General features: G+C 55.3%; 1 protein-coding gene across 3 annotated transcripts in view; it reads right to left on the bottom strand.

Moving 5' to 3' along the window:
- The window catches only part of FSTL4 (follistatin like 4), a 617,506-nt gene that overhangs the window by 113,285 nt on the left and 480,634 nt on the right, over positions 1-23,587 (bottom strand). For all 3 annotated transcript variants that reach the window (XM_040622453.1, XM_040622455.1, XM_040622454.1), the window contains one exon: positions 1,806-1,999. In XM_040622453.1, the coding sequence (XP_040478387.1) occupies positions 1,806-1,999 (194 nt within the window). The remainder of the gene's footprint in view (positions 1-1,805; positions 2,000-23,587) is intronic.

Below are 23,587 nucleotides of genomic sequence, written 5' to 3'. Positions count from 1 at the left end.
AGGGACTGGCACGCGTTGCCCGCGTGTGGATGAGTAGAGCAGAGTCTGCAAATGCCCGAGGATCTGCGGTTCGCAGCGCACACTCTGCAAGCAGGCTCTGGGCTGGCTGGAGCAGAGGGCCTTGAGAGGGGGACCCTGTGTGGCCAACCCTCCAGGTGGCTGCTCTGTACTCAGGTCTTGTGGGCACCTCCTGGCCTCACAGACATTGGGAGGACAGGGTGGAGCCTTCTGGTGGGCACCTTTCTCCCCAGGGAGACCCCCGTGTGGCGAGGAGAGCAGGTGCCGTGGAGCAGCACGCCCACGTTTCGTCTGAGTGCTACTGTGTTCTTGGCAGTGCACACAACTCCGAGAGTTGCTTGCTTCATCTAGAAGTATCCGTGAAGTGGGGATAACAGTAGTAGCTCCTACGGCAGAGGACGGCTGAAAGGTTTAAGGGGGAAATAATAACTAAGATAATGACGGTGGCATTGACCCCCATCCTTCCGACCTACTGGGAGTGTGCCATGTCCCAGGCGCCCTGCAGAATACCCACGTGCCTTAGCTTCTTTAACCCGCCCGCTGACCCTGTGATGGTCCCAGACAAGAAATGGAGATGCAGAGAGCTGAGGTTGTCTCCCAACACCCACTAGCTAGTAAATACCAGAGGCGGGGCTTGAACTCAGGAAGCTTGACCAGAAAGTCTGAGTTCTTAGTGACGACACTACACAGTAAGGGACTCTTCTGTTTCCTGTGTCATAAGTAAAGGGCCTCGCTTCGTGCCGCGCACACAGAGGGTGCTTGGTAAATGCTAGTCCTTCCTACTGAGCTGACCACAGCTTTGCTAAGGTCACTGTGCAATGGGAAGGATGTCTTTAAAGTGGCATCAAAGGTGGGAACTCACCATAGTATCTGTCCTTTGGGTGGGCACTCTGTGGGCTCTCAGGAGAGCTGACCCCACCCCACCAGCCTACCTGGGGAAGCTGGCCTCACCCTCCTTGCATATCCCGGCACCTGCTGGTGTGGCTCCAGGCCCTTAGAGGGAGACCAGCAGAGTGGGAGCAGGAATGCAGGTCTTTCTGGTCTACCCGGCCTGCCTGTCTGCTGGCATCCAAGAGGCCCTCCCTGCAGCTGGTGGGGGCTAGGGCCCCGGCTTCCTCCTTGTTCACTTTCTGCTGCAGACGGTCCCTGCCCCAGCACCACCACCGAGCTGGGGACAGGGGCGCGTGTGCTGTGCTTGGGGAGGGAGGCAAACCAAAGGGTCCCCTCCCAAGTGTCTGCTCAAAGAGAGGAGCACAGCTCGAGGGGGGAGGGAAGGCAGAGCTTCCTGCGAGCAAGCAGGCTGGCGCTGGGCTGTGGATATCTGGACCTTAAAGAATGGCAAGATCCTAGCAGAGAGGACTCAGGGATGCGCAGGTGACAGCCCCCAGCCCCTACTTCTTTTCGCCATTCCTGCTAAGGAAGGCAGAGAATTCAAGGAAGAGGAGATTTATTTCCTAATGAAAACATCAGAGACTAGCCCCTCGGAAGTGCGTCTTTTGCAGCTAGCTGAGAGAGCTTCAGAGCTTGTTTGTCAATATTGGCTGAAGGTGGCTGGTGGGAAGAAGACACCGACATGGGTTTGTTTCTAAGATATTCTCAGAGGCGCTGAACACAAGCTCTCTGACTCCCAGGGGAAGGGCTGCTTCTGCAGGAGAGAGGGCTCCTTAACGTCCCATTACAGAGACAGTTACAAATGACTCAGCTCACATGGATCTCCCCGGTTCTCCTCATCTACACACTGAATGGAAAACCTCCATAATTCGGTTTCCAGCGAATGCTGTACCCACCTGCGCCAGTTCAGGGCTGCTGAGGTGGCCGTCCCCATCTGCATCCAAGTCCATAAACAGAGATTCCACCAAGAGGCGCTTCTGGGAGGCAGGGTCTTGTCTGCTGTCCCCATCTGGGAGTGGCCGCCGGTGGGTCTGGAGCGCCAGAAGGACATTCTTCAGGCGGGCATAGTCGGCCATGGTGCATGGGTCATCTGGAAGAGACGATGAGGTTACTGCAGCGAAGCCCCTCCGCTGGTGTGGAGAGAGGCTTATCCATCCCGCCCGTGTAGAGTTCTCGGGCATTTGCTGTGGGCCATGCGGGCGCACTGCAGGAGATGGGGCCGGTGTGTCCGTCTGCCTGCCAATCCGTCCATCGATATTTACTGAGCACTGAATCCATGCTTCACAGGACACAGGTGCTGGAAGGAGCCAGTTTGCTCGTCCCGCATGTATTTACTGAGCACCTACTTACTATACGCCAGATGCAGGCAATTGCCGGACACAGTGGGGAGGCTGGTCCGGGGGAATTCAGAGCGGCGGCCCGCAGCGGCTGTAGGAAAGCCGGCCCCAATTGCATTCTGTAATAGCTCGTCTTTGCCTTAATCCCACCTTAAAGGCTGCTTTTGAATACTTGGCCTCATAGATGAGGGAATTTGAGTTAACAGGACTAATAAGCCCTGCTTAAGTTAATTAGGTACATTCCCAGAGCTGGATTACTTCAAAACAAACATGTGTACACAAGTCTACGACCAAGAAACAAAAGGAAGCTTTAAGAAATGAAAACCGGAGCTCACAGCCTGTGACTCCTTGGTCTTTTATCTCAGGTGTGCTTGCCGAACGGCAGTGGAACCACACAGTGTTTTTGGCAAATGAGGCCCATGATACACTGTGACACGATGTAGCTATCTTGCTGGTGACAGGCCAACTGGGGTGAACACCATACAGGACTCCGCACATGGCTGCGGCTGTGGGGCTGTTAGCAGAGCAGGCCCACTTCCCTACCTTCCCGGGGGAGGGAGCCTTTTGGCACTTGGCTTTGCTAAGTCCCGGGCCGTGGGCGTGTGCTCTCCACGGCCCACCCCACTGAAGGCCAGTGTGCCGCTGGCTGCTCTGCGGGGAGGGCACTGGTGGGTCTGGGGCCCTTCCCCTTCATTCCAAGGCCAGTGGAGGGCACCAGGTAATATCTCAGGGTTGGGAGTCAAGATAAAGCAGTACTGGAGAGCACCGGCCCAGGAGTCCACTGGGTTTGAGTCCCGGCTTTGCTGCGGACTGAATGTGTACCTTGGACACATTCCGGTGCCTCGGTGATTTCGTCTGCGAGGTGGGGACAACGGCGCCCTCCACGTGGGGCTCTCGGGAGGGTTACATAAGACACGCACGTGGCTCGGCACCATGGCTCAGCACTGGCTCGGCACCGGGTCAGGGCCCGTATGCTCTCCCAACTCAGGACTGAAACCACATTTGCTGAGGCACAACAAACAGGGAAGCTGCTTGGTGGTGGAGTCTGTCTGTCTGTCTCCTTCCCTCTCTCCCTCCCTAGACAAGCCTGGACAGACCAACCACTTTTTCTTGTGCTTGTTTGTGTTTCTAGATTTTCTTCTAATTTGGGGTCAATTGATTCTCGTCAGAAACAGATGCCTGTTACCATTTTCTCCTGCATGTTTATTTAGAAAAAAATCAATTGTTGTGTTCAATATAATCAAATTTATTTGCTCTCTGGGAGTCTCCATGCTCTGATAAGAATGGCTCTCCCATCCCCCTAACCTGGCTAGTATCCCTCTTTGGCCTGGGAGGATACCCATTCCTGGGAGCTCTTCGGGCCCCCGATGGGCAAACCCAGTTCTCAAGTCCACAGAGGTGCACAGTGTTGAAAACACTGACCTTGTCCCACTACAAACCCACTCCTGCCCAGGGGCAGAGGAGGTGGCTGGCTGGCTTCTTCTTCTTCCTGGGCCCAGATAAAAGTCAGTTTGGGGCAAGGAGAAGAGTAGTTTTGTCCCAACCTTTCTCCCCCAGCCCCCAGCAGCCTGAAATGCAGTCCTGGCCTATGGAGCAGAAGTCAGGACATGGAGCAGGAGCGGTGTGGATGGTGAGGGAGGACCTGTGGGAGGACCTATGGGGACCATGCTGAGCTGGGCTCCCTGAGGGTCAGGCCGAGCTAGGTAGGACAGGCAGAGGCATCCCCTTTCCCACAGACTGTGGGGGGGGCGGGCATGGCTCTGCTGTGAGCTGCCTGCTGCCCAGGCAGGGCTCCCACACTGGCAGCCCAGGGAAAGCATTGAGGTGGGTCCCGTCGGGGAGACTGTATCCAACTCTCCAGCTCTGCTCCTCCTCCTACACCCCTACAGTTTGCTGTGGGTTCAGAGGCTTCTGGCTTCTCCCCCCTGGCACCACCCAGCCCACGCCTCCCAGTTAGGAAGGTAGGCACATGTCCAGAAGTCAACATGGAAGAAAGGGGTGGGGAAGGGTCCACTCCCTGGGCCCCTGGCTTTGCCCCCTGCCAGGGCCCACGCTGGCCATGCTGTTCCCACCCTTTGCCAGCATTTACTTTCAAAGTCTGTGCCAGATGCTGGTGGCATGCTGGGACACACGGAGCTTCCAGTCCTGGCTGTCAGAGATGCCTGCAGAGGGGAAGCTCATGCAGCTGGGGTGAAGGCAGCCTCCCTCGGGGAGGGCTGTCCAGCATGAGCCCTGAAGGATGAAGGACAGGGAAGGAACACCACGCAGCAGGAAGCAAGCCACACAGTGTCTGGAGAAAGCTGGGCTGGAGGGGAATGTGGGGCTGAGGCAGGATGCCAGGCACTTCCTTCGTCCTTCTATCCTTATTGAGGACCCTCACTGTGCCTGGAGTATGTGGGGCCAGAGATGAATCAGGGGGCTCCTGGACGGGAATCCTAAATCCTTCTTTGTCCCAGAAGCAGTTGCATGTTACATGAATCTCAGCCTCAAATAATGAAACCATTGACAGTGAGCTCCTCACTGTCATTATGGTCAGCACAGCCTTGGGGACCCAGGGAGGGTCCCTACGGCTTTGGGGAGTCATGAACACCAGAGGGAAGACACCCAATGGTGGCATTTCTGCACCATGGAGTTGGCCATTTCTGTTGAAGTCCCAGCCCTCTCACTGGGACACCCTCTGATGCTTCACCTCCAGCAAGGACGGTCCTCTGGCCACCTCTCCCCCCCGCCCCCAGGCAGGCCTTGGTTTCCAGGACGCAGAGCCGCCTAGCAAGGCCCATACCAGTGATAGTTTACCAAGTCCCAGTGGTATTTTTTCCTTCCCGCCCCCTGGCGTCACCATGGGAGCAGACGGGAGTGGCTCACTGAGGGGGAGCCGCGGGCATTTGTGGATCTGCTAGGCCTGGCCCTTAGCTAAAGTGTCTCCATGCTGTTGCCAGTTTTAAACACTTGTCTCATTAGAAAAGAAGTATGTGTCCATCAGAGAGTGCTTGGAAAGTACAGATGAACATAAAGAAAGAAAAGACATCACTCAAATGCCCCTCCCAGTGGTTGGCAGGAGGTTAAGCAGGGCCCTCTGCACAGGGGATGCAGAGCCCAGGCCAAATGAGCTGAGCCCTTGGCTGCCCCTCCTCTGCCTCACGGGGGCCCTGAGGCCTGGCCCACGCAGCCTCTGCTCTCTGATCTTCCTCTTTTCCTTACTCAGCATGGACAAGAGAAGGTCAATACCCCAGGGTTGGGCTCTTATCTTTAGCTGGGTCATCCCTGACCCCCAGCCAGCAAGCCCACACAGGGGACAGGAAGAGGTGGATATGTGGAAGGACAGATGGGCCACTAGAACGTGCTCCTGCCCGTGGCTTGGCATTCATCTCCCCACCCCCCATCTGAAATGCTCTTCACCCAAATCTCCACGGGGATTACCCTTCGCTCTCTTGGCCCCTGTGGAGATATCACTGCATCTAGCAACCTGCCCCTACTTGGGGTGGGCCTGGGCCCCAGGGGGGGAGAGGGATCACCTGTCTCTGAAGTAGGCAGAGACCAGGCTTTACCTTTGGCCCCCTGGACCCTCGGCCCTTTGAAGGGAAGGTCCCTGGAGGGGGCATGGCAGAGGCCTGGGGACCACAGCCCTCTTCCCTGGGTCCCTGTGGGTGCTGACCACGATGATGGCGAGGATGACAAGGGCCAGCCCTTCCTGGGAGCCCCACACCAGAGCCGGTTCCTGCTCCCTGGGCAAGTCAGCCTGGAGTAGCGTTTGACTCCCCCCCAACCAATCCATGGCTTCCTGGGCTTCCAGAGAGAACTCTGGAGAGCAGGGTGCTTGCATGTGATGTTGGGGTCTATGCCTGAGCTGGCTCAGCAGGGGCTGCCAAGCTGGGATGTGGAGCGGACCTGTTGTATGCATGAGTGGGATGGATACAATCTGCCCCGCAGACATTTGTCTCCACATGCTAGGAAAGTCATTTAATGTTTCCTCTGAGTCTTGGTGGTTTCCAGGTAAAGAGAGATTTGTGTCACCAATAAGGGTGGCCTTGGCTAGGTCAAAGCTTATGATGAGGCCTGGAGAGTTCCAGGGAGGTCTCCTCCAGACCCATAAGCTCACTGAGCTCTGGCCACCACCGAGGCACGCCTGTCTTGGGGCCTTGTCGCAGGCTTTCTCCCCACCTCTTCTTTCTGCTTTCCTCGGGGCCCAGCTCAGCCTCCTCTGCCCGGAAGCCTTGCTCCTCCCGCTTGTACACATGGAACCACCTTCCCGCCTCTGGCTTCCTACTCTCTGCCCAGTGTGGATTGCTTTTTGTGAGGACTGTCCTCTTAGGTTGGGCTCTGGGCTCCCGCACAGATGCCCGCGAGGCAAGGACCTAGACTGAGTAGTATGTTTGGAGGTGACCCCAAGAAATGCACAGAAGGAAGAGGGAAGTGAGACTGGAGATGGGGAAAGCCAACAGAGGGTGGGATGCCTCTGTGGGCGGCTGGAGCTTGGTGCCATGGAACCCTCGAGAGACCGTGTCTCTCAATCACACACACACTCAGGTGTGAGGGTGCAGGGCACTCTTCTGCCAACTTCTGTCCCTTGTTGGCCGAGGGTTGCTTCTGGGGCACTACCTGCCACCCCGTCCAGCACTTGTGTACCCCCCACATGAGGATGGAGCACACTCCTGCAGGGGCCCCGAGGATGAAGATGTGGGGACCTGAGGTTGGATGCTCTTGGTCAGGGTCACGGGTTGCTGTCCCCCAAAGATGCACACAACCTTGGGGCTGACTGAGGGAATCTGGATGGGGCGTGAGTGTCTGCTCTATCCCTGGGCCTGCAGGTTCCAGGCAGGTGGGACTACACATGCAGCACCAGAGTGAGTTAATCAGGGAATACGCGTGACAGCCGAGTCCCGTGGCTCCAGGGCAGACTGTCATAAGGAAGCCAGGATGATGGGACCTCCCTGTCACAACCTGGCTTGTGACTTTATCAGAGGCTGCAGATACCAATCCCACTAATGACGGTCATCACAAGGCCAGACGGAGCACTGGACGGGGATTCAGGGGACCATCTGGTTCTGCCTTGACTAGCTATGAGACCCTAGGAAAGGCGTTCATTCCCCTGCCCTTCCTGCCTCCACTTCCTCCCTCAAAATGGGCGCAGTAATAATCCCTCACTACCATCCAGAGTCATGATGTGAAAGAAAACGTAAAAGGACTCTGCGAAGTCCATGGAGTCGGCCAGGCCTGAGGGCTTCTTGGGATGAAGCAGCCCTGACGCCCCAGGTGAGCTGGAGCATGGCCCATTTGTCACTGTCCCCTTCACTGATGCCCAGGGCCTGGCACAGCTGGCCACTAACAGAACATTTCCTCCCTCCTTTTCCACCACCCACAGACACTCCTGCTCTGGGACCCCTCAGGGAGGGAGGCTTATGTCCGGGTCAGCCTGGCAGAGACGAGCAGCCCGACAGGCCCTTGGAAGAGCCCAGCCACCTTCCTGCCAGCCTGGGGGCTTCTATGTGCAGTGGCCACCCGGGCAGCCCCCAGCCCTGGCCCCAGGCTTCCTGCCAGCGCATCTGTGGGGGGCTCCTCCTGCTCCCAGACCAGGGCTGCTTTGGCAGATAAAATATTGATCAGCCTGCTGAGAAGCCCAGAGTGTGATCCTATTTTCATGTCAGAACTCGGTAATGAACTACATTTATCAAGCCCATTCTCCATGAGAAAGGTCAGCCACAGATCTAGCTAAGTTGTTATGACACCTCATTAATCTAGTTCCCTCAATAATTGTCCCTCTGTGAAGATTCTAATGTTCTCCCATTCCAGCCACACTCCCTCCATGCCGAGGGAGATTATTATAGCAGGAGCACGGGCACATCCGCATTTAATTTTTTGAGCAAAGAGAGATAGGAAGCAGGTAGCAGCCTCTGGAATTAAGTGTCCATCAAAGGAACACTTTCTACTGCAGAACGAAGGGAAGCAAGGGAGACATTGTGAATATTCCATTAGCCACATGTGCCCCTGCTGGACGGGGCCTCAAAGGGACCATCTTCGCTCTCAGGCAGGTGAAGCTTCCAGTTCCAGGTGTGGATAGGGCTGGGGGCTCCAAAGAGTCAAGGGAAGCTGGTCGGTGCAATGTGGGCAGGGGAGGAAGACACCACCCAGGCAGCGGGAAGCTTAGATTCTAACTGAGAGCGAGGGATAGCCTGGGTGGTCAAGGCCCCGGATGGAGGCACAGTTCTGGGCACAGGAGACACCTGGCACCAAGGAGGGAGGGGGGGAGGGTGGTAAGGGAGACGGCTAGGGGCCAGCCCTGGCTGCCTCTCTGCCTCCTTCACCCCCAGCCATTCTGTCACCAAGCCCTTGGGCCTCTTTCCCCAACAAGCCACCCCGTGGGAAGAGCTCCCCCGTGTGCTGCCCCTGTTCTCTACTGCTACACTCTATCCAGCCTCACTCTCTGGTCCTCTCCATTCACAGCTGACTGTCAGGCTGCCCCGGGAGAGCGGAAGCTCCTCAAAGCCAGGGTCTTGCCTTGGTGCCGCGCATGCCCAACCCCCAGCCCTAGCACCTGCATGCAGAAGGTGCTCACTGAATGCCTGTTGCCTGGATGACTGTGGAACCCTGGCTGGATGGGCACAGCTGGTGGGGTCAGAAAACGGCGACAGCCCTGCCCTCAGCGCCCCGAGCCACAGTGACTAAGGTCTAGAACTCTGGAGGGGGCCGGAGCCCGTGTCACCTGTCACACCAGCACCTGTGGGAGGGCCGTGCATGTGACGTGGGGGTGGCGGGCCACCTCCAGCACGTAGTATGTGAAGCCATGCTCATTAGTGCCCAAGCTGCCTTGCGCTCACCAGGAGGCATGGACCCTATCTCGTCCACTGGGGTGCCCCAGAACCTGCAATGGCGGTCCCACAGCATGAAGTCTGGCATGGTCAGCTGGGGGGGTGGTGGCAGCAAGGTGGGGAGCCACAGGGGGACTGGTGCTCCGCTGGACACGAGGGTGCATGGAAGTGGCTCCTCTGAGTCACTCTGGTGGCCACACACAGCTCTCTCTGGAGCCGGAGGGGAGCAGGAGGATAACATGAGTTTCTGCCCTCTTGTTCTGCCTTTGCTGGTCGGGACAGGCCTGGACAGCCCTGTGAAGAGGCCAGGTGGGTGGGGGACCCATGTTTGGAACAGCAGCTCAGGCAGGGAGGTCTGTGGGTAAACTCGGCCTCAGCACAGTTGGGGAAAGGTCCAATTCCATACAGGATTCTGATCAGTAAGTGAGCTGACATTGGGGACCCTCTGTGCTTTATGCTCAGGTGGCTCGGGGGGTCGTGGTGGGTGGGGGGAATCCAAGGCCCCTGTGAAGACCGCACCCCTTGATGGCCATCCCTCACTGGGGCAGCCCTGCACATTAGGAATCCCCTACAAAGCCTAAATTTACTGGCCAGGGGACCTCAGGACAGATTACTGGACATGAAGGAACTGCTCTGCCACTAACACTAGCAATCCTTTCGGGGACAGGTGTGGGCTAAGGGACCGGGAGACGGGAAGGGAGGAAGTGCTGTGAAGAGGGCTGCTGGATTGTGCTCAGAGACACCAGCATGTGGGCTGCGGCATCTCCCTTCCCGAACAACACCCAGGCAGTTCCCTCAGGACCTGCACGGTAGCCAGCCATACGCTTGAGCCACGCTCACTGGACGCTAGTCCTTCCTGGACCCAGCAGGTTGCCTTGCCCCTAGGCTTGGATCCTGAGACCCTCACGTGGGAAACCCCAGAGGGGCCCAAGGGAGAGTCTGGACGTGCCTACAACCTTGGCTGCTGTTGGATCTGCTCATGGGCAGACTACCCCCCCGCCGCCCCAACCCCCACCCAAACATCAGCAGCCCTAGTTCCCACACTGTCCCCAGCCTGCCTGGTAAGTATTGTCAGTGCTGCCCAACAAAGCTGCAATCTTTACCACCAAAGCGAAAACTTGACTTAATCGTCTGGCACTGACATCACGGCTGAACGTGGTTGTGTTACATGGGTCTCAGTGGCAATGTGTCATTCCGAGGCCTATTTTGAAACCACTAAGCTGTGCAAAGAGCAAGAAGCATTTTACTCCCAGACCTAATTTATGAGCCGCCATAACTTTAGTGGAGTTTAGCTTAAGAGGAACAGATGTTTAACTTGATGTAAATCCATGAACATTAACAATCTTTCTGCAGCCATTTCTGAGAAAATTCAATTAACAATAAATGCCAAAACCAATGGGTTTATCTTCAGGATAGACTTTTGCTAACATGAGGTACTTTTGCTTTTGTTGTCGATCAAGCCACAAAATTCTGAAACTTCTAGGAGATAGGGAAGCACACATGATACAGTCTCTGCACAATCTCCAACCAGAACAGGTGTGTCCTAAGTCCCGCCACCTGGTGACCCCTTGCTGGCTAGCACCTGGCGCCTGTGAGTGCTGAGCAAATGGGCCACCATTGTCTACACTCAAATACCCTGGGGAGGTCTTCCACTGTGATCTAAGCTACGGCTACTGGCTACTCCCCTACCTTCCAGAAGAAGGCCCACAGGCTTTGCTCCCAGGTCCTCCCTTCCTGAATGGCCCTTTGTCTAAATCTGACCTTTCTGCCAAAGCCCACCTCTAAGGAGCTGTGTTCATCTGCTCCAAGCCTCACACTCTCATCTTGTCCTTGTCCCCAACCTGTCTCCTTCTTAGATCACATTCCCACGCCTCTGTGTCTGCCAAGTGAAGGTCTTCACTCTCTTAGAGAACGAGGCCACGGTGCCCTGTGGTGGGCACAGTCACCAGCCATGAGGGCACTGGTGAGCTGCTGCCTGCCCACAATTCGGAGGTGCTTTGCTGGCCTCCTGTCCCTCCAGTCTCTCCAAGGTCCACCCGGACCCCTCCTCACCCACGAGTCCTAATGCCAGAATTGGCAACGGTCTCACCATTAGGTGAGAACTCATTAGGAACCCCTCATCCTTCCAGGTCCCAAAGGCTGGCCACCTCCATCAGTGTCCTCTGTTCTTTTCCCTGGGTGCCCTAGGAGTCATCCCGGCTGCCTTTGAATGCTCTGGGTTGAAGGCACAGGGCCCACTTTGGGTCCATAAGCAGAGTAAGACCAAGACTCCACATGGCCTTTGGCCTTGCCTGGGCCCAACCTATGCAGCATGCAGACCACGTGGCTTCTTCCGTAGCAGCGGTGGCCATGCAGACCGAGCCTACTCCAGTGCAGGGGAAGCCCCCACCTCTACTTCTGCCTGACCTGGCGGACCATCATCTCGATATTCACCCCAGTATCAGGTAATTGAAATTAACAAAACCACCCAGACCTTTGTGAGATAAATGGTACATTTGCTCATGAATGCCTGGTTCAATTGACGTTGCTATATAATCTGCCCTCTGACATTTACAATCCTCTCTTCTATTCCTATTAGAGGAAGAAAAATTGGTTGGATTCCTGGGAGAGGGAGCCACAGACACTTTTTATGGTTGACTGGCACATCTATCAGGTGGCCCCGGAGTGAAAGAGTAATGTTTGAAAACTTGAATAAATGCTAAAGCCCTTCTGGCATGAAGAGACCTAGTTTTTACTCTTGTGTTAGCGGGAAACCCACAGGCAACTAGGATCCTTAACAAGTCACCGATTCCTTCTGGAAGGAGGATGCGGACTCCCCGCAGCCTCCGGCTCTCCCTCGGCCCTGTCCCGAGCTCAGCGCCTGTGCACTCCCGCCCCACCCCTCACATGCACCACGAGGAGAAGCAGGGGAGCTGGATGAGGGGACCGCCACCTCGCGGGAAGCCTGCAGAGTGTCGGGCCCCACCCGTGCCCTCGATAATTCCATTCATTTTGCTCCTAAGACTCCATTCCCCAAACACCTAACCAAAGGGAAGGGTCTGCTATTGAAATGGTGAAACTATAGCTCCTCAGGAGTCAGTGATGTCCAGGAACGTCACTGCTTTGAACCTTGAGCTGCTGTGGCCTTCGAGTGGCTAGGGAGCTGAGGGGGACCGAAGCCAGAGATGCGGCCAGGCCTGCGGCTGTCTCTGGCTCACTGACTGGCCAGGACTCGGGCTGCAAGCAGCAAAGCGAGCACTTTGCTCTCATGTGGACTCATGCCCCACCCCCACCCCCGTGCCACAGGGGAGCTCTGTAAGAGATGTCAGGAGGGGCAGTGCTGTCGCCAGGGGGCATGCTGGAATTCTGCAGGGAGGATCTTTGGTTCTCACAATGATTGGGGAGCCTTGGTGGCACTTAATAAGCGGGGCCAGGGACCCTAGCGACCCTGCCATGTGTAGCATCTCATACACGTGTTCGAATGTCCCAGTGGACACTCACTAAAGGGAGGCCTCCTGTTACTGTTCTCTGAGCCTACAGTCTACCACCATGTTCTAGACAAAGTATTTTGCTCCCTGGGTTTGGCAAGGATTTTCCAAGGAGGTACCATGCCGGGTACTGTAAATTTTGTTTACAACTTGATCAACAATTGTTCACCATTTTTGAGCATCACACCTCCAAAAGCAACGTCACTTAAGTACTCAAAGTGTCAATGTGACATGCCCGTCCCAGCTCTGTCTGCAGCTGCTGTGTTCATAGGATCCACTTGGTAAGGGCTGACGTCTGACTACCCTGAGTCAGTACATGCACCTGGTGTCTAAACAGTTACATATTGAAAGGCATATTTTATTCCTACTACTTTTCTTTCTTTCTTCTTTTTTTTTTATAGAGAGATTGAGAGAGAGAGCATGTGCGAACAGCAGGGGAGGGGTGGAGGGAGAGGGAGAGAATCTTAAGTAGGTTCCACGTGAACCAGACATGGGGCTTGATCTCCTGACCTTGAGATCATGACCTGAGCCAAAATCCAGAGTCGGACACTGAACTGACTGAGCCACCCAGGCGCCCCCCTACTTTTCTTGTATTTCTCCTTTATATCCCAGTTTGAATAAGACACATATTCATTTCAAGATGATACAGGGGCTCTACAAAGTGTCTGCTATGAAAAGGTGGCTTTGGGTCTGACAGGGTTAAGGAAAAGTGATCTATGTGAACAACTAGAATCTGTGGCCGCCTTTTTTACCCAGTTTTTTTTTTTCATCACAATGAAATATGCATAATGTAAAATTTACTCTCTGAACCATTTTTAAGTATACTGTTCAACGGTGTTAAATATACTCATAATTTTGTGCAACTATCCACATCAACTCCATAACTCTTTCCATCTTGTAAACTTGAAACCGTACCCACGGAACAGTGGCCCCCGTTCCTGCCTTCCCCCAGCTGCTGGCCATCCCCATTCTACTTTCTGTCTCTATGACTCTGACTACTCGAAGTTATCTCATGCCAGTGACATCATGCAGTAGTCGTTTTTTGGTGAGTGGCTTATTTCACTTCACATGATGTCTTCGAGTTTCATCTGTGTAGTCACATGTCAGAATTCCCCTCTTCTGTAAGCCTGAATACTGTCCACTGTCTGCGTAGACCACATGTTGCTTATCCATTCATCAGTCAGTAGACACGGAGTTGCTTTTGGGTTTTTGCTATGATAAGTAGCAGTGCTATAAACATGCATGTACACATATCTCTTGACCCTGCTTTCAATTCCTTGGGGTACATATCTAGAAGTAGAATTGCTGGGTCATATGGTAGTTCTATTTTTTTTTTTTAGATTTTATTTATTTATTTCAGAGAGAGAGAGAGAATAAGTGGGGAGAGAAGCAGAGGGAAAGGGAGAAGCAGGCTGTCCCCTGAGCAGGGAGCCCAACGTGAGGCTGGATCCCAGGATCCTGGGATCATGACCTGAGCTGAAGGCAGATGCTTAACCGACTGAGCCACCCAGGCGCCCCTGTTTTTAATTTTTTTTAAAAAGACTTATTTATTTGACAGCTAGACAGACAGCACATGCACATGAGTGGGGGAGAGACAGAGGGAGATGGAGAGAGAGAGTCTGAAGCCTCCATGCTGAGCACAGAGCCCCACATGGGGCTGCATCTCACAACCCTGAGCTGAAATCACGAGTAGGACGCTTAACCAACTTAGCCACCCAGGTGCCCCAGTTTCAATTTTTTTCTTGAGAAACCACCATACCATTTGCCAAAGTGGCTGTGCCATTTTACATTTCCACCAACAGTGCACAAAGGTTCAAAATTTTCTACATCCTTGTCCACATTTATTTTCTGTTTTTTGGTTTTTGTTTTTTAAATAGGGGCCATCCCAGTAGGTGTAAGGTAGTGGTCTTACTTCTTTTGACGCTCCTTAGTCCTGAGGTTTTTAAGATAGTGGGAAGAGTGTGGGACTGCACCTGGGAGTGGGTGGGCTGTGGATATGCCATGCACACGTGCATACCCACGTACAACCCCAGCGCGGGGAGGCAGACAGCCCAGAGCCACACCCTTGGGCCACGGCGCCCACCTGGTCGCAGGAGGCAGAGGGCAGCGGCCTCTGAGGAAGAGGCTGCATCTTGGTGCATGCCCCACTGAGGAAAGAGGCCTCACATAGGCACCATGGCGGCGAGGACCAGGACGTGCCTCCCTCCCCCTTTCTGCAGAACTGGGCTCTTCTCTGTCTCTGTTCTTCCGGGACACCCCTGGGGAGGGCATAGGTGCTCTGGGCCACCAGGGGAGGGGGCTGGGGCCGGGGAGGACTGAGCACTGCCTCGTTCGCCCAGTGCGGCCTGTGCTGCTTTTTCTCACCGCGGTATTGTCTCAGAGGCGTTTGCTCAGACACCGCAATCTTCAGCTTCTGAGCCCAGCCAAAGAGCCATTTGGTTTTAGAGGCAACAAGCACAGATGCTCCCCCTCTGTCTGAGGGGCGTGTGGACTGCAAATCACTGCCACCGAGCGACGGTCTCCAGGAAAGAACTGCTCACATGTTAACACGTTCCACATCTCTACCTGCAGAAGCTTTGCTGGGCTCGAGGGGACATTTACTTTGCAAGGAAAGGTATTACAGGGAAACTGCCCGAGAATGGTCTCAGAAAACAGCGTGTGCTCTAAGCCGGGGATTCATGCCTCGACATGGGCTTGGCGGGAAATGGCATTGCAGAGAAGAATTACCTGAACAGAGATTCTGAGATGACTCAGAGAAGTTTCTGAGATTTGGAGATTTATCTGAACCCCTCTGACTTGTGTGACTGACAGTAAATCCCAGATCAACGCAAAACAAAACAAAACTCCACAACAGTTCTGAAGGAAAACCCACAGTCTCTGGGGGAGAGTTCCAGTGCTTGAGCGGCTGGGAGGAGAGTGGAAAAGTTCTTCTTCCCCGCGTCTGCACTGCTGTTCTGGGGATTAACCATACTGAAAACTTCTCACAATTCGGGTGCTCCCTGTGGAGGGAGCTGCTGGAGACTCATCTCTGGGAAAGCCGGCCCCAGGAGGGCTGTGTCTGAGCCGATGAGCCTGGGTCCCGCATCCAGAACCCAGAGCCTGGCAATGCGAGGAGCCAGGGGCTGACGGGAAAGGGTGGGCAGGGGGGGCTGATGGTGGGAGACGAGGGTGGGGCTCCTGTGACCGCTCAGAAGGCCCCTCCTCCTAGAACAAATGGAGTTATTCCAGACACAGCTCAGCCTCCCGCTGGCTGCTCTGCTCCCTCCCCGGCACGCTGGGGCAGCAGCCCATGGGACGTTGTGGAGGGGCTCTCATCAGAGGCTCATGCTGGGAAACGGCTTTGTCCTCTGTGTCCTCCTTACTCTCAACTTCTTGGATGCCAAGAATAGCCTTGGTATTGCCTTGTGTGGCATGAAAATGGTTTCAAGAGATTTAAAAAATATATATTTTATTTATTTATTTGTCAGAGAAAGAGAGACACAGAACACAAGCAGGGGGAGCGGCCGGCAGAGGGAGAAGCAGACTCTCTGCTGAGCAAGGAGCCTGATGCAGGAACTCAATCCTGGGCCCTGAGATCATGACCCGAGCCGAAGGCAGACGCTCAAACAACTGAGCCACCCAGGTGCCCCGGATTCAGGAGCTTTAAGAGGGCTCAGAACCCGCAGGAGATGGGAGTGACAGCGACCCTCCAGGACTCTCCCAAGGAGAACGTGTACCGCTCAGAGCACCCCGGGGGGCAGACAAGTTCTCAGCCCCGAGACCTGAGCCCGGCTGTCACCTGCCTGGCATTTTCCGTGCACACTCTTTGGGGTCTTCCCTGCTCCTGCCCCAGCTCCCTTCCCTTCAAAGTCTAGCCTTCCACACTGCAGAGACTCCGCGAGCCACAATCACAGAGGGAATGGACTGCTCTATAGCATGAGGCGGAGGGAGAAACCGTGCCCCTCTGTGAGGGGCTCCTTCTGCCAGCCGCCGCTGCTCAGAGACCCAGGGTTCAGGCTGACCCTCTCCCCCAGTGCCTGGCAAAACAGGGTCCACAAAGATGGGGATTTCTAGGGCCTCCAACTGAGAGGAATGACTGGCAACCACTTTTCAGGGCCAGTGTCCCATCAGGGGGCCAGAGCCACGCTCAGTGAGGGCACTTCCATGTGACCCAGGGGGATCAGATGGAGGGCGGTGTCTGAGCGTGGTAGGAAAGAAAATCTAGAAAGATCCCCATTGCAGGCTGCTCTTCAGGGCCCTCAGACACCAAGCCATCAGAGGACAGTCATTCTTGGGGAGGGCGGAGTGGCTGGATACCCCCCATCCCCGGCTGAGATCAGAGGGGGTGTTCAGTGCCCCATGGCTGACCTCTGGGGCAGAAAGGGGCCTGAGGGCCAGCAGAGTTCTATTTTCTATGCCACTGATAATTTTTACTGCTCCCATTCAAAAGTCTCTTTTCCTTTCAGCGTAGAGTCTAGAATTGTCCAAGCTCCAAGCTGACATTGCAATCATACTCTTCAGTTCTTTGGGAGCCGCTTTCTATTCCAAGTGCTGTGCCTGCCTCGCGGACGGGGTCGTTTTCTTCCACGTTCACGTGGAGCTTTTCTTAACCCTCTGGCCTCCTCTCTCTTCCGTGGTGCCCTGCTGCCTTCCTGGGGCCTTCTCTAAGTGACACTGTTGGCTTTAGCCTCCTGATTGGTCACGTCCTCTCCTCTTCCAAAAGGCCAGCTGAGCAGCAGTTACACTTGCGTGGGGACGTGAACGGGGCAGGGGGGTGGCACTTCTGGGTGCTGGTAAGATTCTCTTTCTTGCCCTGGGAGCTGGTCACAAGATAACGTTCTCTCCGAAAATTCATTGAGCTATATACACTTCTGATTTATTCATTTTCTCTGTGTGTTATACTTGAATAATATGCTTATTTATTTATTTAGAGCGTGAGTGAGGAGGGGCAGAGGGAGAGAGAGGGAAAGAATCTTAAGCAGACTCCGAGTTCAATGTGGAGCCCGATGCGAGGCTGGATCTCACAACCCTGAGATCATGACCTGAGCTGAAATCAACAGTCGGACGCCTAACCTACTGAGCCACCCAGGCACCCCGATAACAGGCTTATGTAAAAGAGGCGACCTGGTGTTCCTCAACAGCTGAAAGCTATCAGTGTACTTTGGGTAGGAGCTTTGTCCTTGGCCAGGCCCAGGCCTGGGTACCTGGAGGAGGGAGTGGCATAGCAGGGAGTGGTTCCTAGGAGAGGGTTACCGATGTGGACAGCAGTAGCTTCTCTGCGCCCTCTGGTCAACAAAGCATCCTGGACTGGGCATCCTTTTGGCTGGGCACCAAGTTGTCCCTCTTCCTTGGGGGCCTGCTTCTTAGCCCAGGCCTGAGTCTCTGGGGAGGAGGATGGGTGTAGGGTGGGCTTTGCTGAGCAGCCTTAGAAGAATGGAAGAGGCCAAGGGTCAGGAGATCCTCACTGCCCTGGGGTGTCCTACGTCACCCCCATACTCAACTCCCGAGACGTATCTGATGCGTGCTCACCCCAGAGCTAAGGCACCCTCACAGGCTCTGTGGGCGAGACTCTGAAATGCCCTCCAATGGAACACTGCCCCACGTTGCAGGCCTGGCTGGCAGTTGGTGGCTCTTGGCAAAGAGGCATTGGTGTGGAGGTGGCTGCCCAGGCGCTCTGTTCTTGCTGAGGGTTTGCCATGGGCCCTGGCTCCAGAGGGGGCCTCCTTGGAGCCCCAGGGATTGGGGCCAGTTAGTAAGGCCCTAGGAGCCTCTCACAGACCATGCCCTGGGCTGGTCTGCCCCAGTCTGCCCCTCCTGGACTCCCAAGGTTGTGAGGACTGAAATGAGGGTTCAGGCCCGGTTGGAATTCAACCTCCACAGCTCTGGCTGTTTGGCTTGTATGACCCAGAAATGGGCATCGAGGGTCACCCGCTCAGAGGGGACAGGATGGACCCTTGTTCAGCCACACCTCACGGTCCAGTGATGTCTGGCCAGCCAGGACGGATGGCAGCGTTGGGCCTGCAGGCCCTGTAGCAGCTCCCTCCATTTGACGCACCCTCCTGGACAACGTCCTCACCTACCCTCCTGGGAACACCTCATTTCTCCACTCCTAGAAAGCCATTCCCCTTGCTCTGGCAATCAGGGTCCAGACCCCACGCTTGATTTTCAACATTCACCGCCCTCTGGCGCTAACTTGCTTTCCAACATGTGGCACGCACCCATGAAACAGCTGGGGCCTGCTGTGCCACAGCAGGGACATCAGGGACAGGGAGCGTGGGCACCCTCCCTGCAGTGACCGTACCCGCCATGCCCACGCCCTTATCCATGCTTGCCAACTGGGGACAGACAAATTGATCCTCGGCAACGTGACTTTCGGATAATTTACACTGAAGGAGCAGAAGGCGCTTTACTCCACAGCAGGAGATAATTTATAACCAGTCTGCACACCTGGTTTGGCAGCGTCGGCAACTCTGGAGCTCACCCCTGCTCTGTGATCGCATGAGCACATGAATTACTGCCAGGCTTACCGTAACTAGATCTCAGGGTGAACACAGGCCAAAGGGGCACGGGGCAAAGAACCCTGAACCCTAGCTACTTGCTGGCAGCCCCCATCATCTGGAGGCTCCAGAAAGTGCATCTCCATCCTCCCCAGCAAGCTGGGCTGTCCAGCTGGGGGAGGAGACGGGTGGGGAACGGGCACAGTCAGCCCAGAGCGGTCCTGAGGTCCTGTCCCCATTCACTCAGCACAAATGTGCTGACACCCCGTTGTTGCACTTGGGGTGCAGGTGCACCAAGCCCTGGGACAGGCATCGGGGCAGAGAGGGGATAAGGCGTGGGCCCTGCTCTCCAGGAGGTCGGGACCCAGGACGTGGAGAGGGGAGCACTGTGGCCAGCTGCACTCTTCCCTCTTGCAGCTAGGGTGGGCTTGCACTCAGGGGGGTGCTGGGGGGGGGCAGTGGCTACAGGCCCACGCTGTCAGCTCAGAAACGCATCCTTCCCAGTGAGGCCCAGTAAGGCCCTCAGCCTGCCCTTGACCGAGTGTGAGGCTGGGATGGGCACGCCGTGCTCTACCTCTGGACCAGCTGTGCACTCTTACCGAGCAGACCGTCGAGGGAAATCATGTTTGCATTCTTGGGTGGCAGTTTCTGTCCCTGTGAACCACAGGCCGGGGCCAAAGGTACATTCCCCAACTAAGAAGCGGGCTGTCAGGCACCTCTGCAACTAATTTGTGCACATGCTTGGCCTTGTTTTTAAAAGGAGAGGAGGGAGAAATGGCAGCAGGCGTTTTGCTTGTTTGGTTGGGATGTGTTCATGCTGCATCAAAGCCCACAGTGAATTCAAGGAGTGGGTCTGGATCCACTTCTCAGGATCAAATCCCCCTGCGCAAGCGGCCGTGATTATAGCTTTTAAGAGGCTTAGAAGAACTAATGGATCACAGAAAATAGCGTGGGACTAAAAGTAAATACACAGTGCGGGAGCCTGCTGGCTGGGAAGTGAGGCCGCTGCATGGGAACTACCAGCATCTTCCACTGAAAATGCCACTCCTGCCTTAGGGGACTCTTCTCCCAGCTCGTGTCTCCAGGTTTCAGGCTGCGTGCTACACAGCTCAGACCGTACACTTCTCGGAGCTTTAAATATGCACCAGGTACCGAAGGACACTTGTCCCATTCATCAGAAAGCAAACGCAAGAGCTGGAGAAGTGTCCTTTCCCAGATCAACTAGCTCAGTGGAGTTGATTCGACTTGTAAGTGGGGGATACCGGTTGAAGAAACAGACACTTCTTGCCTACAAGTCGCTCATGCTTATGTGGCCCTAGAGGGTGTTGGGTGGTCAGAGCATGTGGGGAGGGTGTCTAGCAGGGGAGTTCGGAGGGTGTCTGTGTATCGCAGGTTTTGTGTGAGGGTGAGACGGAATCCCCGGATGTGTGCCTCCTGGGTCACCCATGGGGAGAAGTCTGGTTGGCAGGTGAGCTCGGGAGGGGTCTGGGCTGAACGGAGCTTGGGATGTCTGGCCCTGCCTGCCTCGAGCATGGCGTGATGAGTGCTGGGTGAGGCCAGCCCGCCCCACCATGTGTACTCTGAAAACTGCTAACTGCCCAGGGATGGGGCAACTCGGGCTACCCACTGGTTCTTCCCAGGTGGGTGCCCCCATCACACTGCTCCTGGAGGCCCGGGTGGGGTGTGCCAGCCTAGTGAAGCCAGGGCCCTCTTAGGAGTAGCTCCTGTGGGTGGGACACAAGTGTGGCCCCGAGGGTGGCCTCTTTGCCATGCTCCCTCCATCTTCCCACCCTGGTGTCCACAGGCACCATCACACCTCCTCATTGATGAGGACACTGGCTGTTCCTCCTGCCAGTGCCTTTCTGGCTTTCAGAGGTTCAGGTCCTTGGCTGCTCCCCAGTAGACTCTCCCCTCAATCATGGGCTGCAGCAGGGGATGACCAGAGAGGTGTCCATGCAAGGCCCAGTCCAGACCCTCTGCTAAGCTCCAGACCTCCTACCCCACTGCTGGCCTGACATCTCCCCACATTGTCCTGCAGGGCCCCTGGGGTCAATGTGGCCCACACGGAAACTGCCAGCGAGACTGCTTTTTCTTTTACACCCCGACCCAGGCAGTGCCCCTCCGTCAAAGCCGCTAGCTGTGCAAACCACATGTCAGACACAACCTCTTAAATCCCACCCATCCCTGGCCAGTGAGTCGTGGCTCAGGCCATTTCTGCATCTTGAGTGTTTCCTACCGTCTCTGCTTCAGTTCAAGGAAACCATCAACACTCGGATGACCGCTCCCCCTGGATAGCCCTCAGACTTCAGTCTTGTCCCAACCAATCCCCCTCTGCTCGGCAGCCAGACGGATCTCTGGGGGCTCCCAACTGCCCTCAGAGCAAAGCCCCTTTGGCCTGCAGCTGTCCAGCCTCACGTAACCCCTCCCGGCTCACACACTTGAGCCACCCTCAGCTTCTCGAACTGGCCTGGCATCACCTGCGGGCTGTGGCACCACAGCCCTACCTTGCCCCTCTTGGCAAATTCCTAATCATCTTCGCATCTTGGCAGGCACACCGCTTGCCTGTACATCACCTCCCTACTGTTCCCGGCTGGGTCTACATGTCTCTGTGTCCTCGGAGTGCCGTGGGCAAGCCCCGCACAGCGTTTATTTTCTCCGCTGCCTCTACTTGTCCACTCAGTCCTTCCTGGCAGAGCCCGAGAGCCAGTGGGCACCATAGCAAGGGATTAGGGCACAGCAAACACACAACAAATAAACGAAGGAACGACCAAATGAATGGACGTGGACCATTTGTCCACGAAGGCTCCTACTGAGACATACATACGTTTCCTTCTGTCCTGAGTCTAGGAAGCCAGAGAACAACCACTGGGCTAACTGAACATGGATGCTCCATGCTTAGAGGACTTCCTTCTGCCTCTACCTGGACCCTTCTGTAGCCAATCCCAACTTCTTTGCATAAGTGGGAGCAGAAGAGAATTGGTACAATGAACAAGGCCCTAGCATGAGGTGCCCAGACCTTCTCTCCCTGAGCCCCATTTCCTCATCTGTGCAATGGGGCCGGTGATCTCTGTCCTTGGAGCTGTTGCAGGAGTCAGTGGCTAGGATGGCACCTCGCCTGGCACAGAGGAGGAACACCCTGGATGGCCGCAAAATCCTCTTTGCATTTTATTGGGTAGGATTCCCAAGACCTCTGGTATGTGGGGTGAGTGTGGGGTCCATGGAAGGTTCTGGCAATCCAACCTCTTTCCAGAGCAAACACCTCCAGGGCAACATCCCTTTCCCTGCCAGCACTGAGGAGGGCCCCCATGAAATGGCTGTAATGGAAATATAAATTGTCCTATTTCAAAGCACTTTGATATTTTATAATGACCATTATAAACCTGTTCTCTGCGTACCACATAAATACTTCAGCCCCACGCCACATTTCCTGGTATCTCCAAAGACACCGGGAGAAAAGCAGGGGAGCCATAAAAGAAACATAAAAATACGGTTGCAGATGAGCCTAAAACTCATTTCTTTGCAGCTTAATTGATGGGAAAAGCTTCTGGCCCCAGACAACTTAAAGGCCCATCATGCAGATATTTGATTAAGTGTCCCCGTATCACGGACCACACTAAACTGGCAATCATTACACCGTAATTGAAAATACATTAATAAAATGATGGTGTGGGTTTGCTCAGGACATAAAGAAACAATGAAGTAATTCACTCAGATAACAAAAACGTAGTCTGTCCCTGAGATGGCTGGGAACAAGGGCTCTTTGGGTCTCAATCTCACCGGCCCCTTGGAGAGAGGGCCCAGCCTCTACTTAGGGAAGCTCTTGGGTCGATGGAAGCACAGTCAGGGCTCAGAACCTCTGTGGTTCTGAGTCCAGGTATGTGACCCCTGAAGGTCCGCGGAAGTTCCCGTCCATGGGGACCTCCAGCCGCTAATGTTCCCGCCACGCAGCTGGGAAGGGCGGCCCAGAGCTCCCACAAAGCTCCTTCGGCCACTCCCTCTCCCACATGACTAGAGGAGAAGCAACGTGTGCAGGAGGTCAGCCACATTTGTGTTAACTCCCTACAGTCCGAGACAAAGCTCAGAGGACTGTCCTTAACCGTGAGCTAGCTTCCTACGGGACAGAAGCCAGGCTCAGCCCCTGGCTCTCAGACTTCAGAGCACAGCCAAAGGAAGCTCCCCAGCTGTTGCCAGCCCTTCCCCTGCACGTGTTCCCTGGACTCCCGGCCAAGCCTGAGTGTGACGGCGTGTGTGAGTGTGTGGCTGGGGGAGGAGAGGGGGGTGAGACAAGTGTCAGGGAGGCTTCATGGGGAACCTCCTTCCTCTCTCCCCGGTTCTCACCTGCACGTGGAGCACAGCCACCTCCCAATACCTTGCACCAACTTCAGATCCTATTACCTCTCTGCCCACTACCCCACGCCCTGCTGTCTGCTCATCTGTAACCCACTTGTCCTTCCAGGCCTGCTGTGGAGCATTCTTCCTCTAGCAAACCCTAGCAACGAACCCTGGTATATCCTAGTATATGACAAGCTGTGTGACCTCAGGTAAGTTGCTTAACCTCTCTGAACACCATCCACGATGCAAGGACAGTAAGA

Source organism: Ursus maritimus, unplaced genomic scaffold (genome assembly GCF_017311325.1).
Source record: "Ursus maritimus isolate PB19 unplaced genomic scaffold, ASM1731132v1 scaffold_5, whole genome shotgun sequence".
Lineage (NCBI taxonomy): Eukaryota > Metazoa > Chordata > Mammalia > Carnivora > Ursidae > Ursus > Ursus maritimus.
The sequence above is the reverse complement of the archived record's forward strand: the minus strand, read 5'-3'. Positions and strand labels throughout refer to the sequence as shown.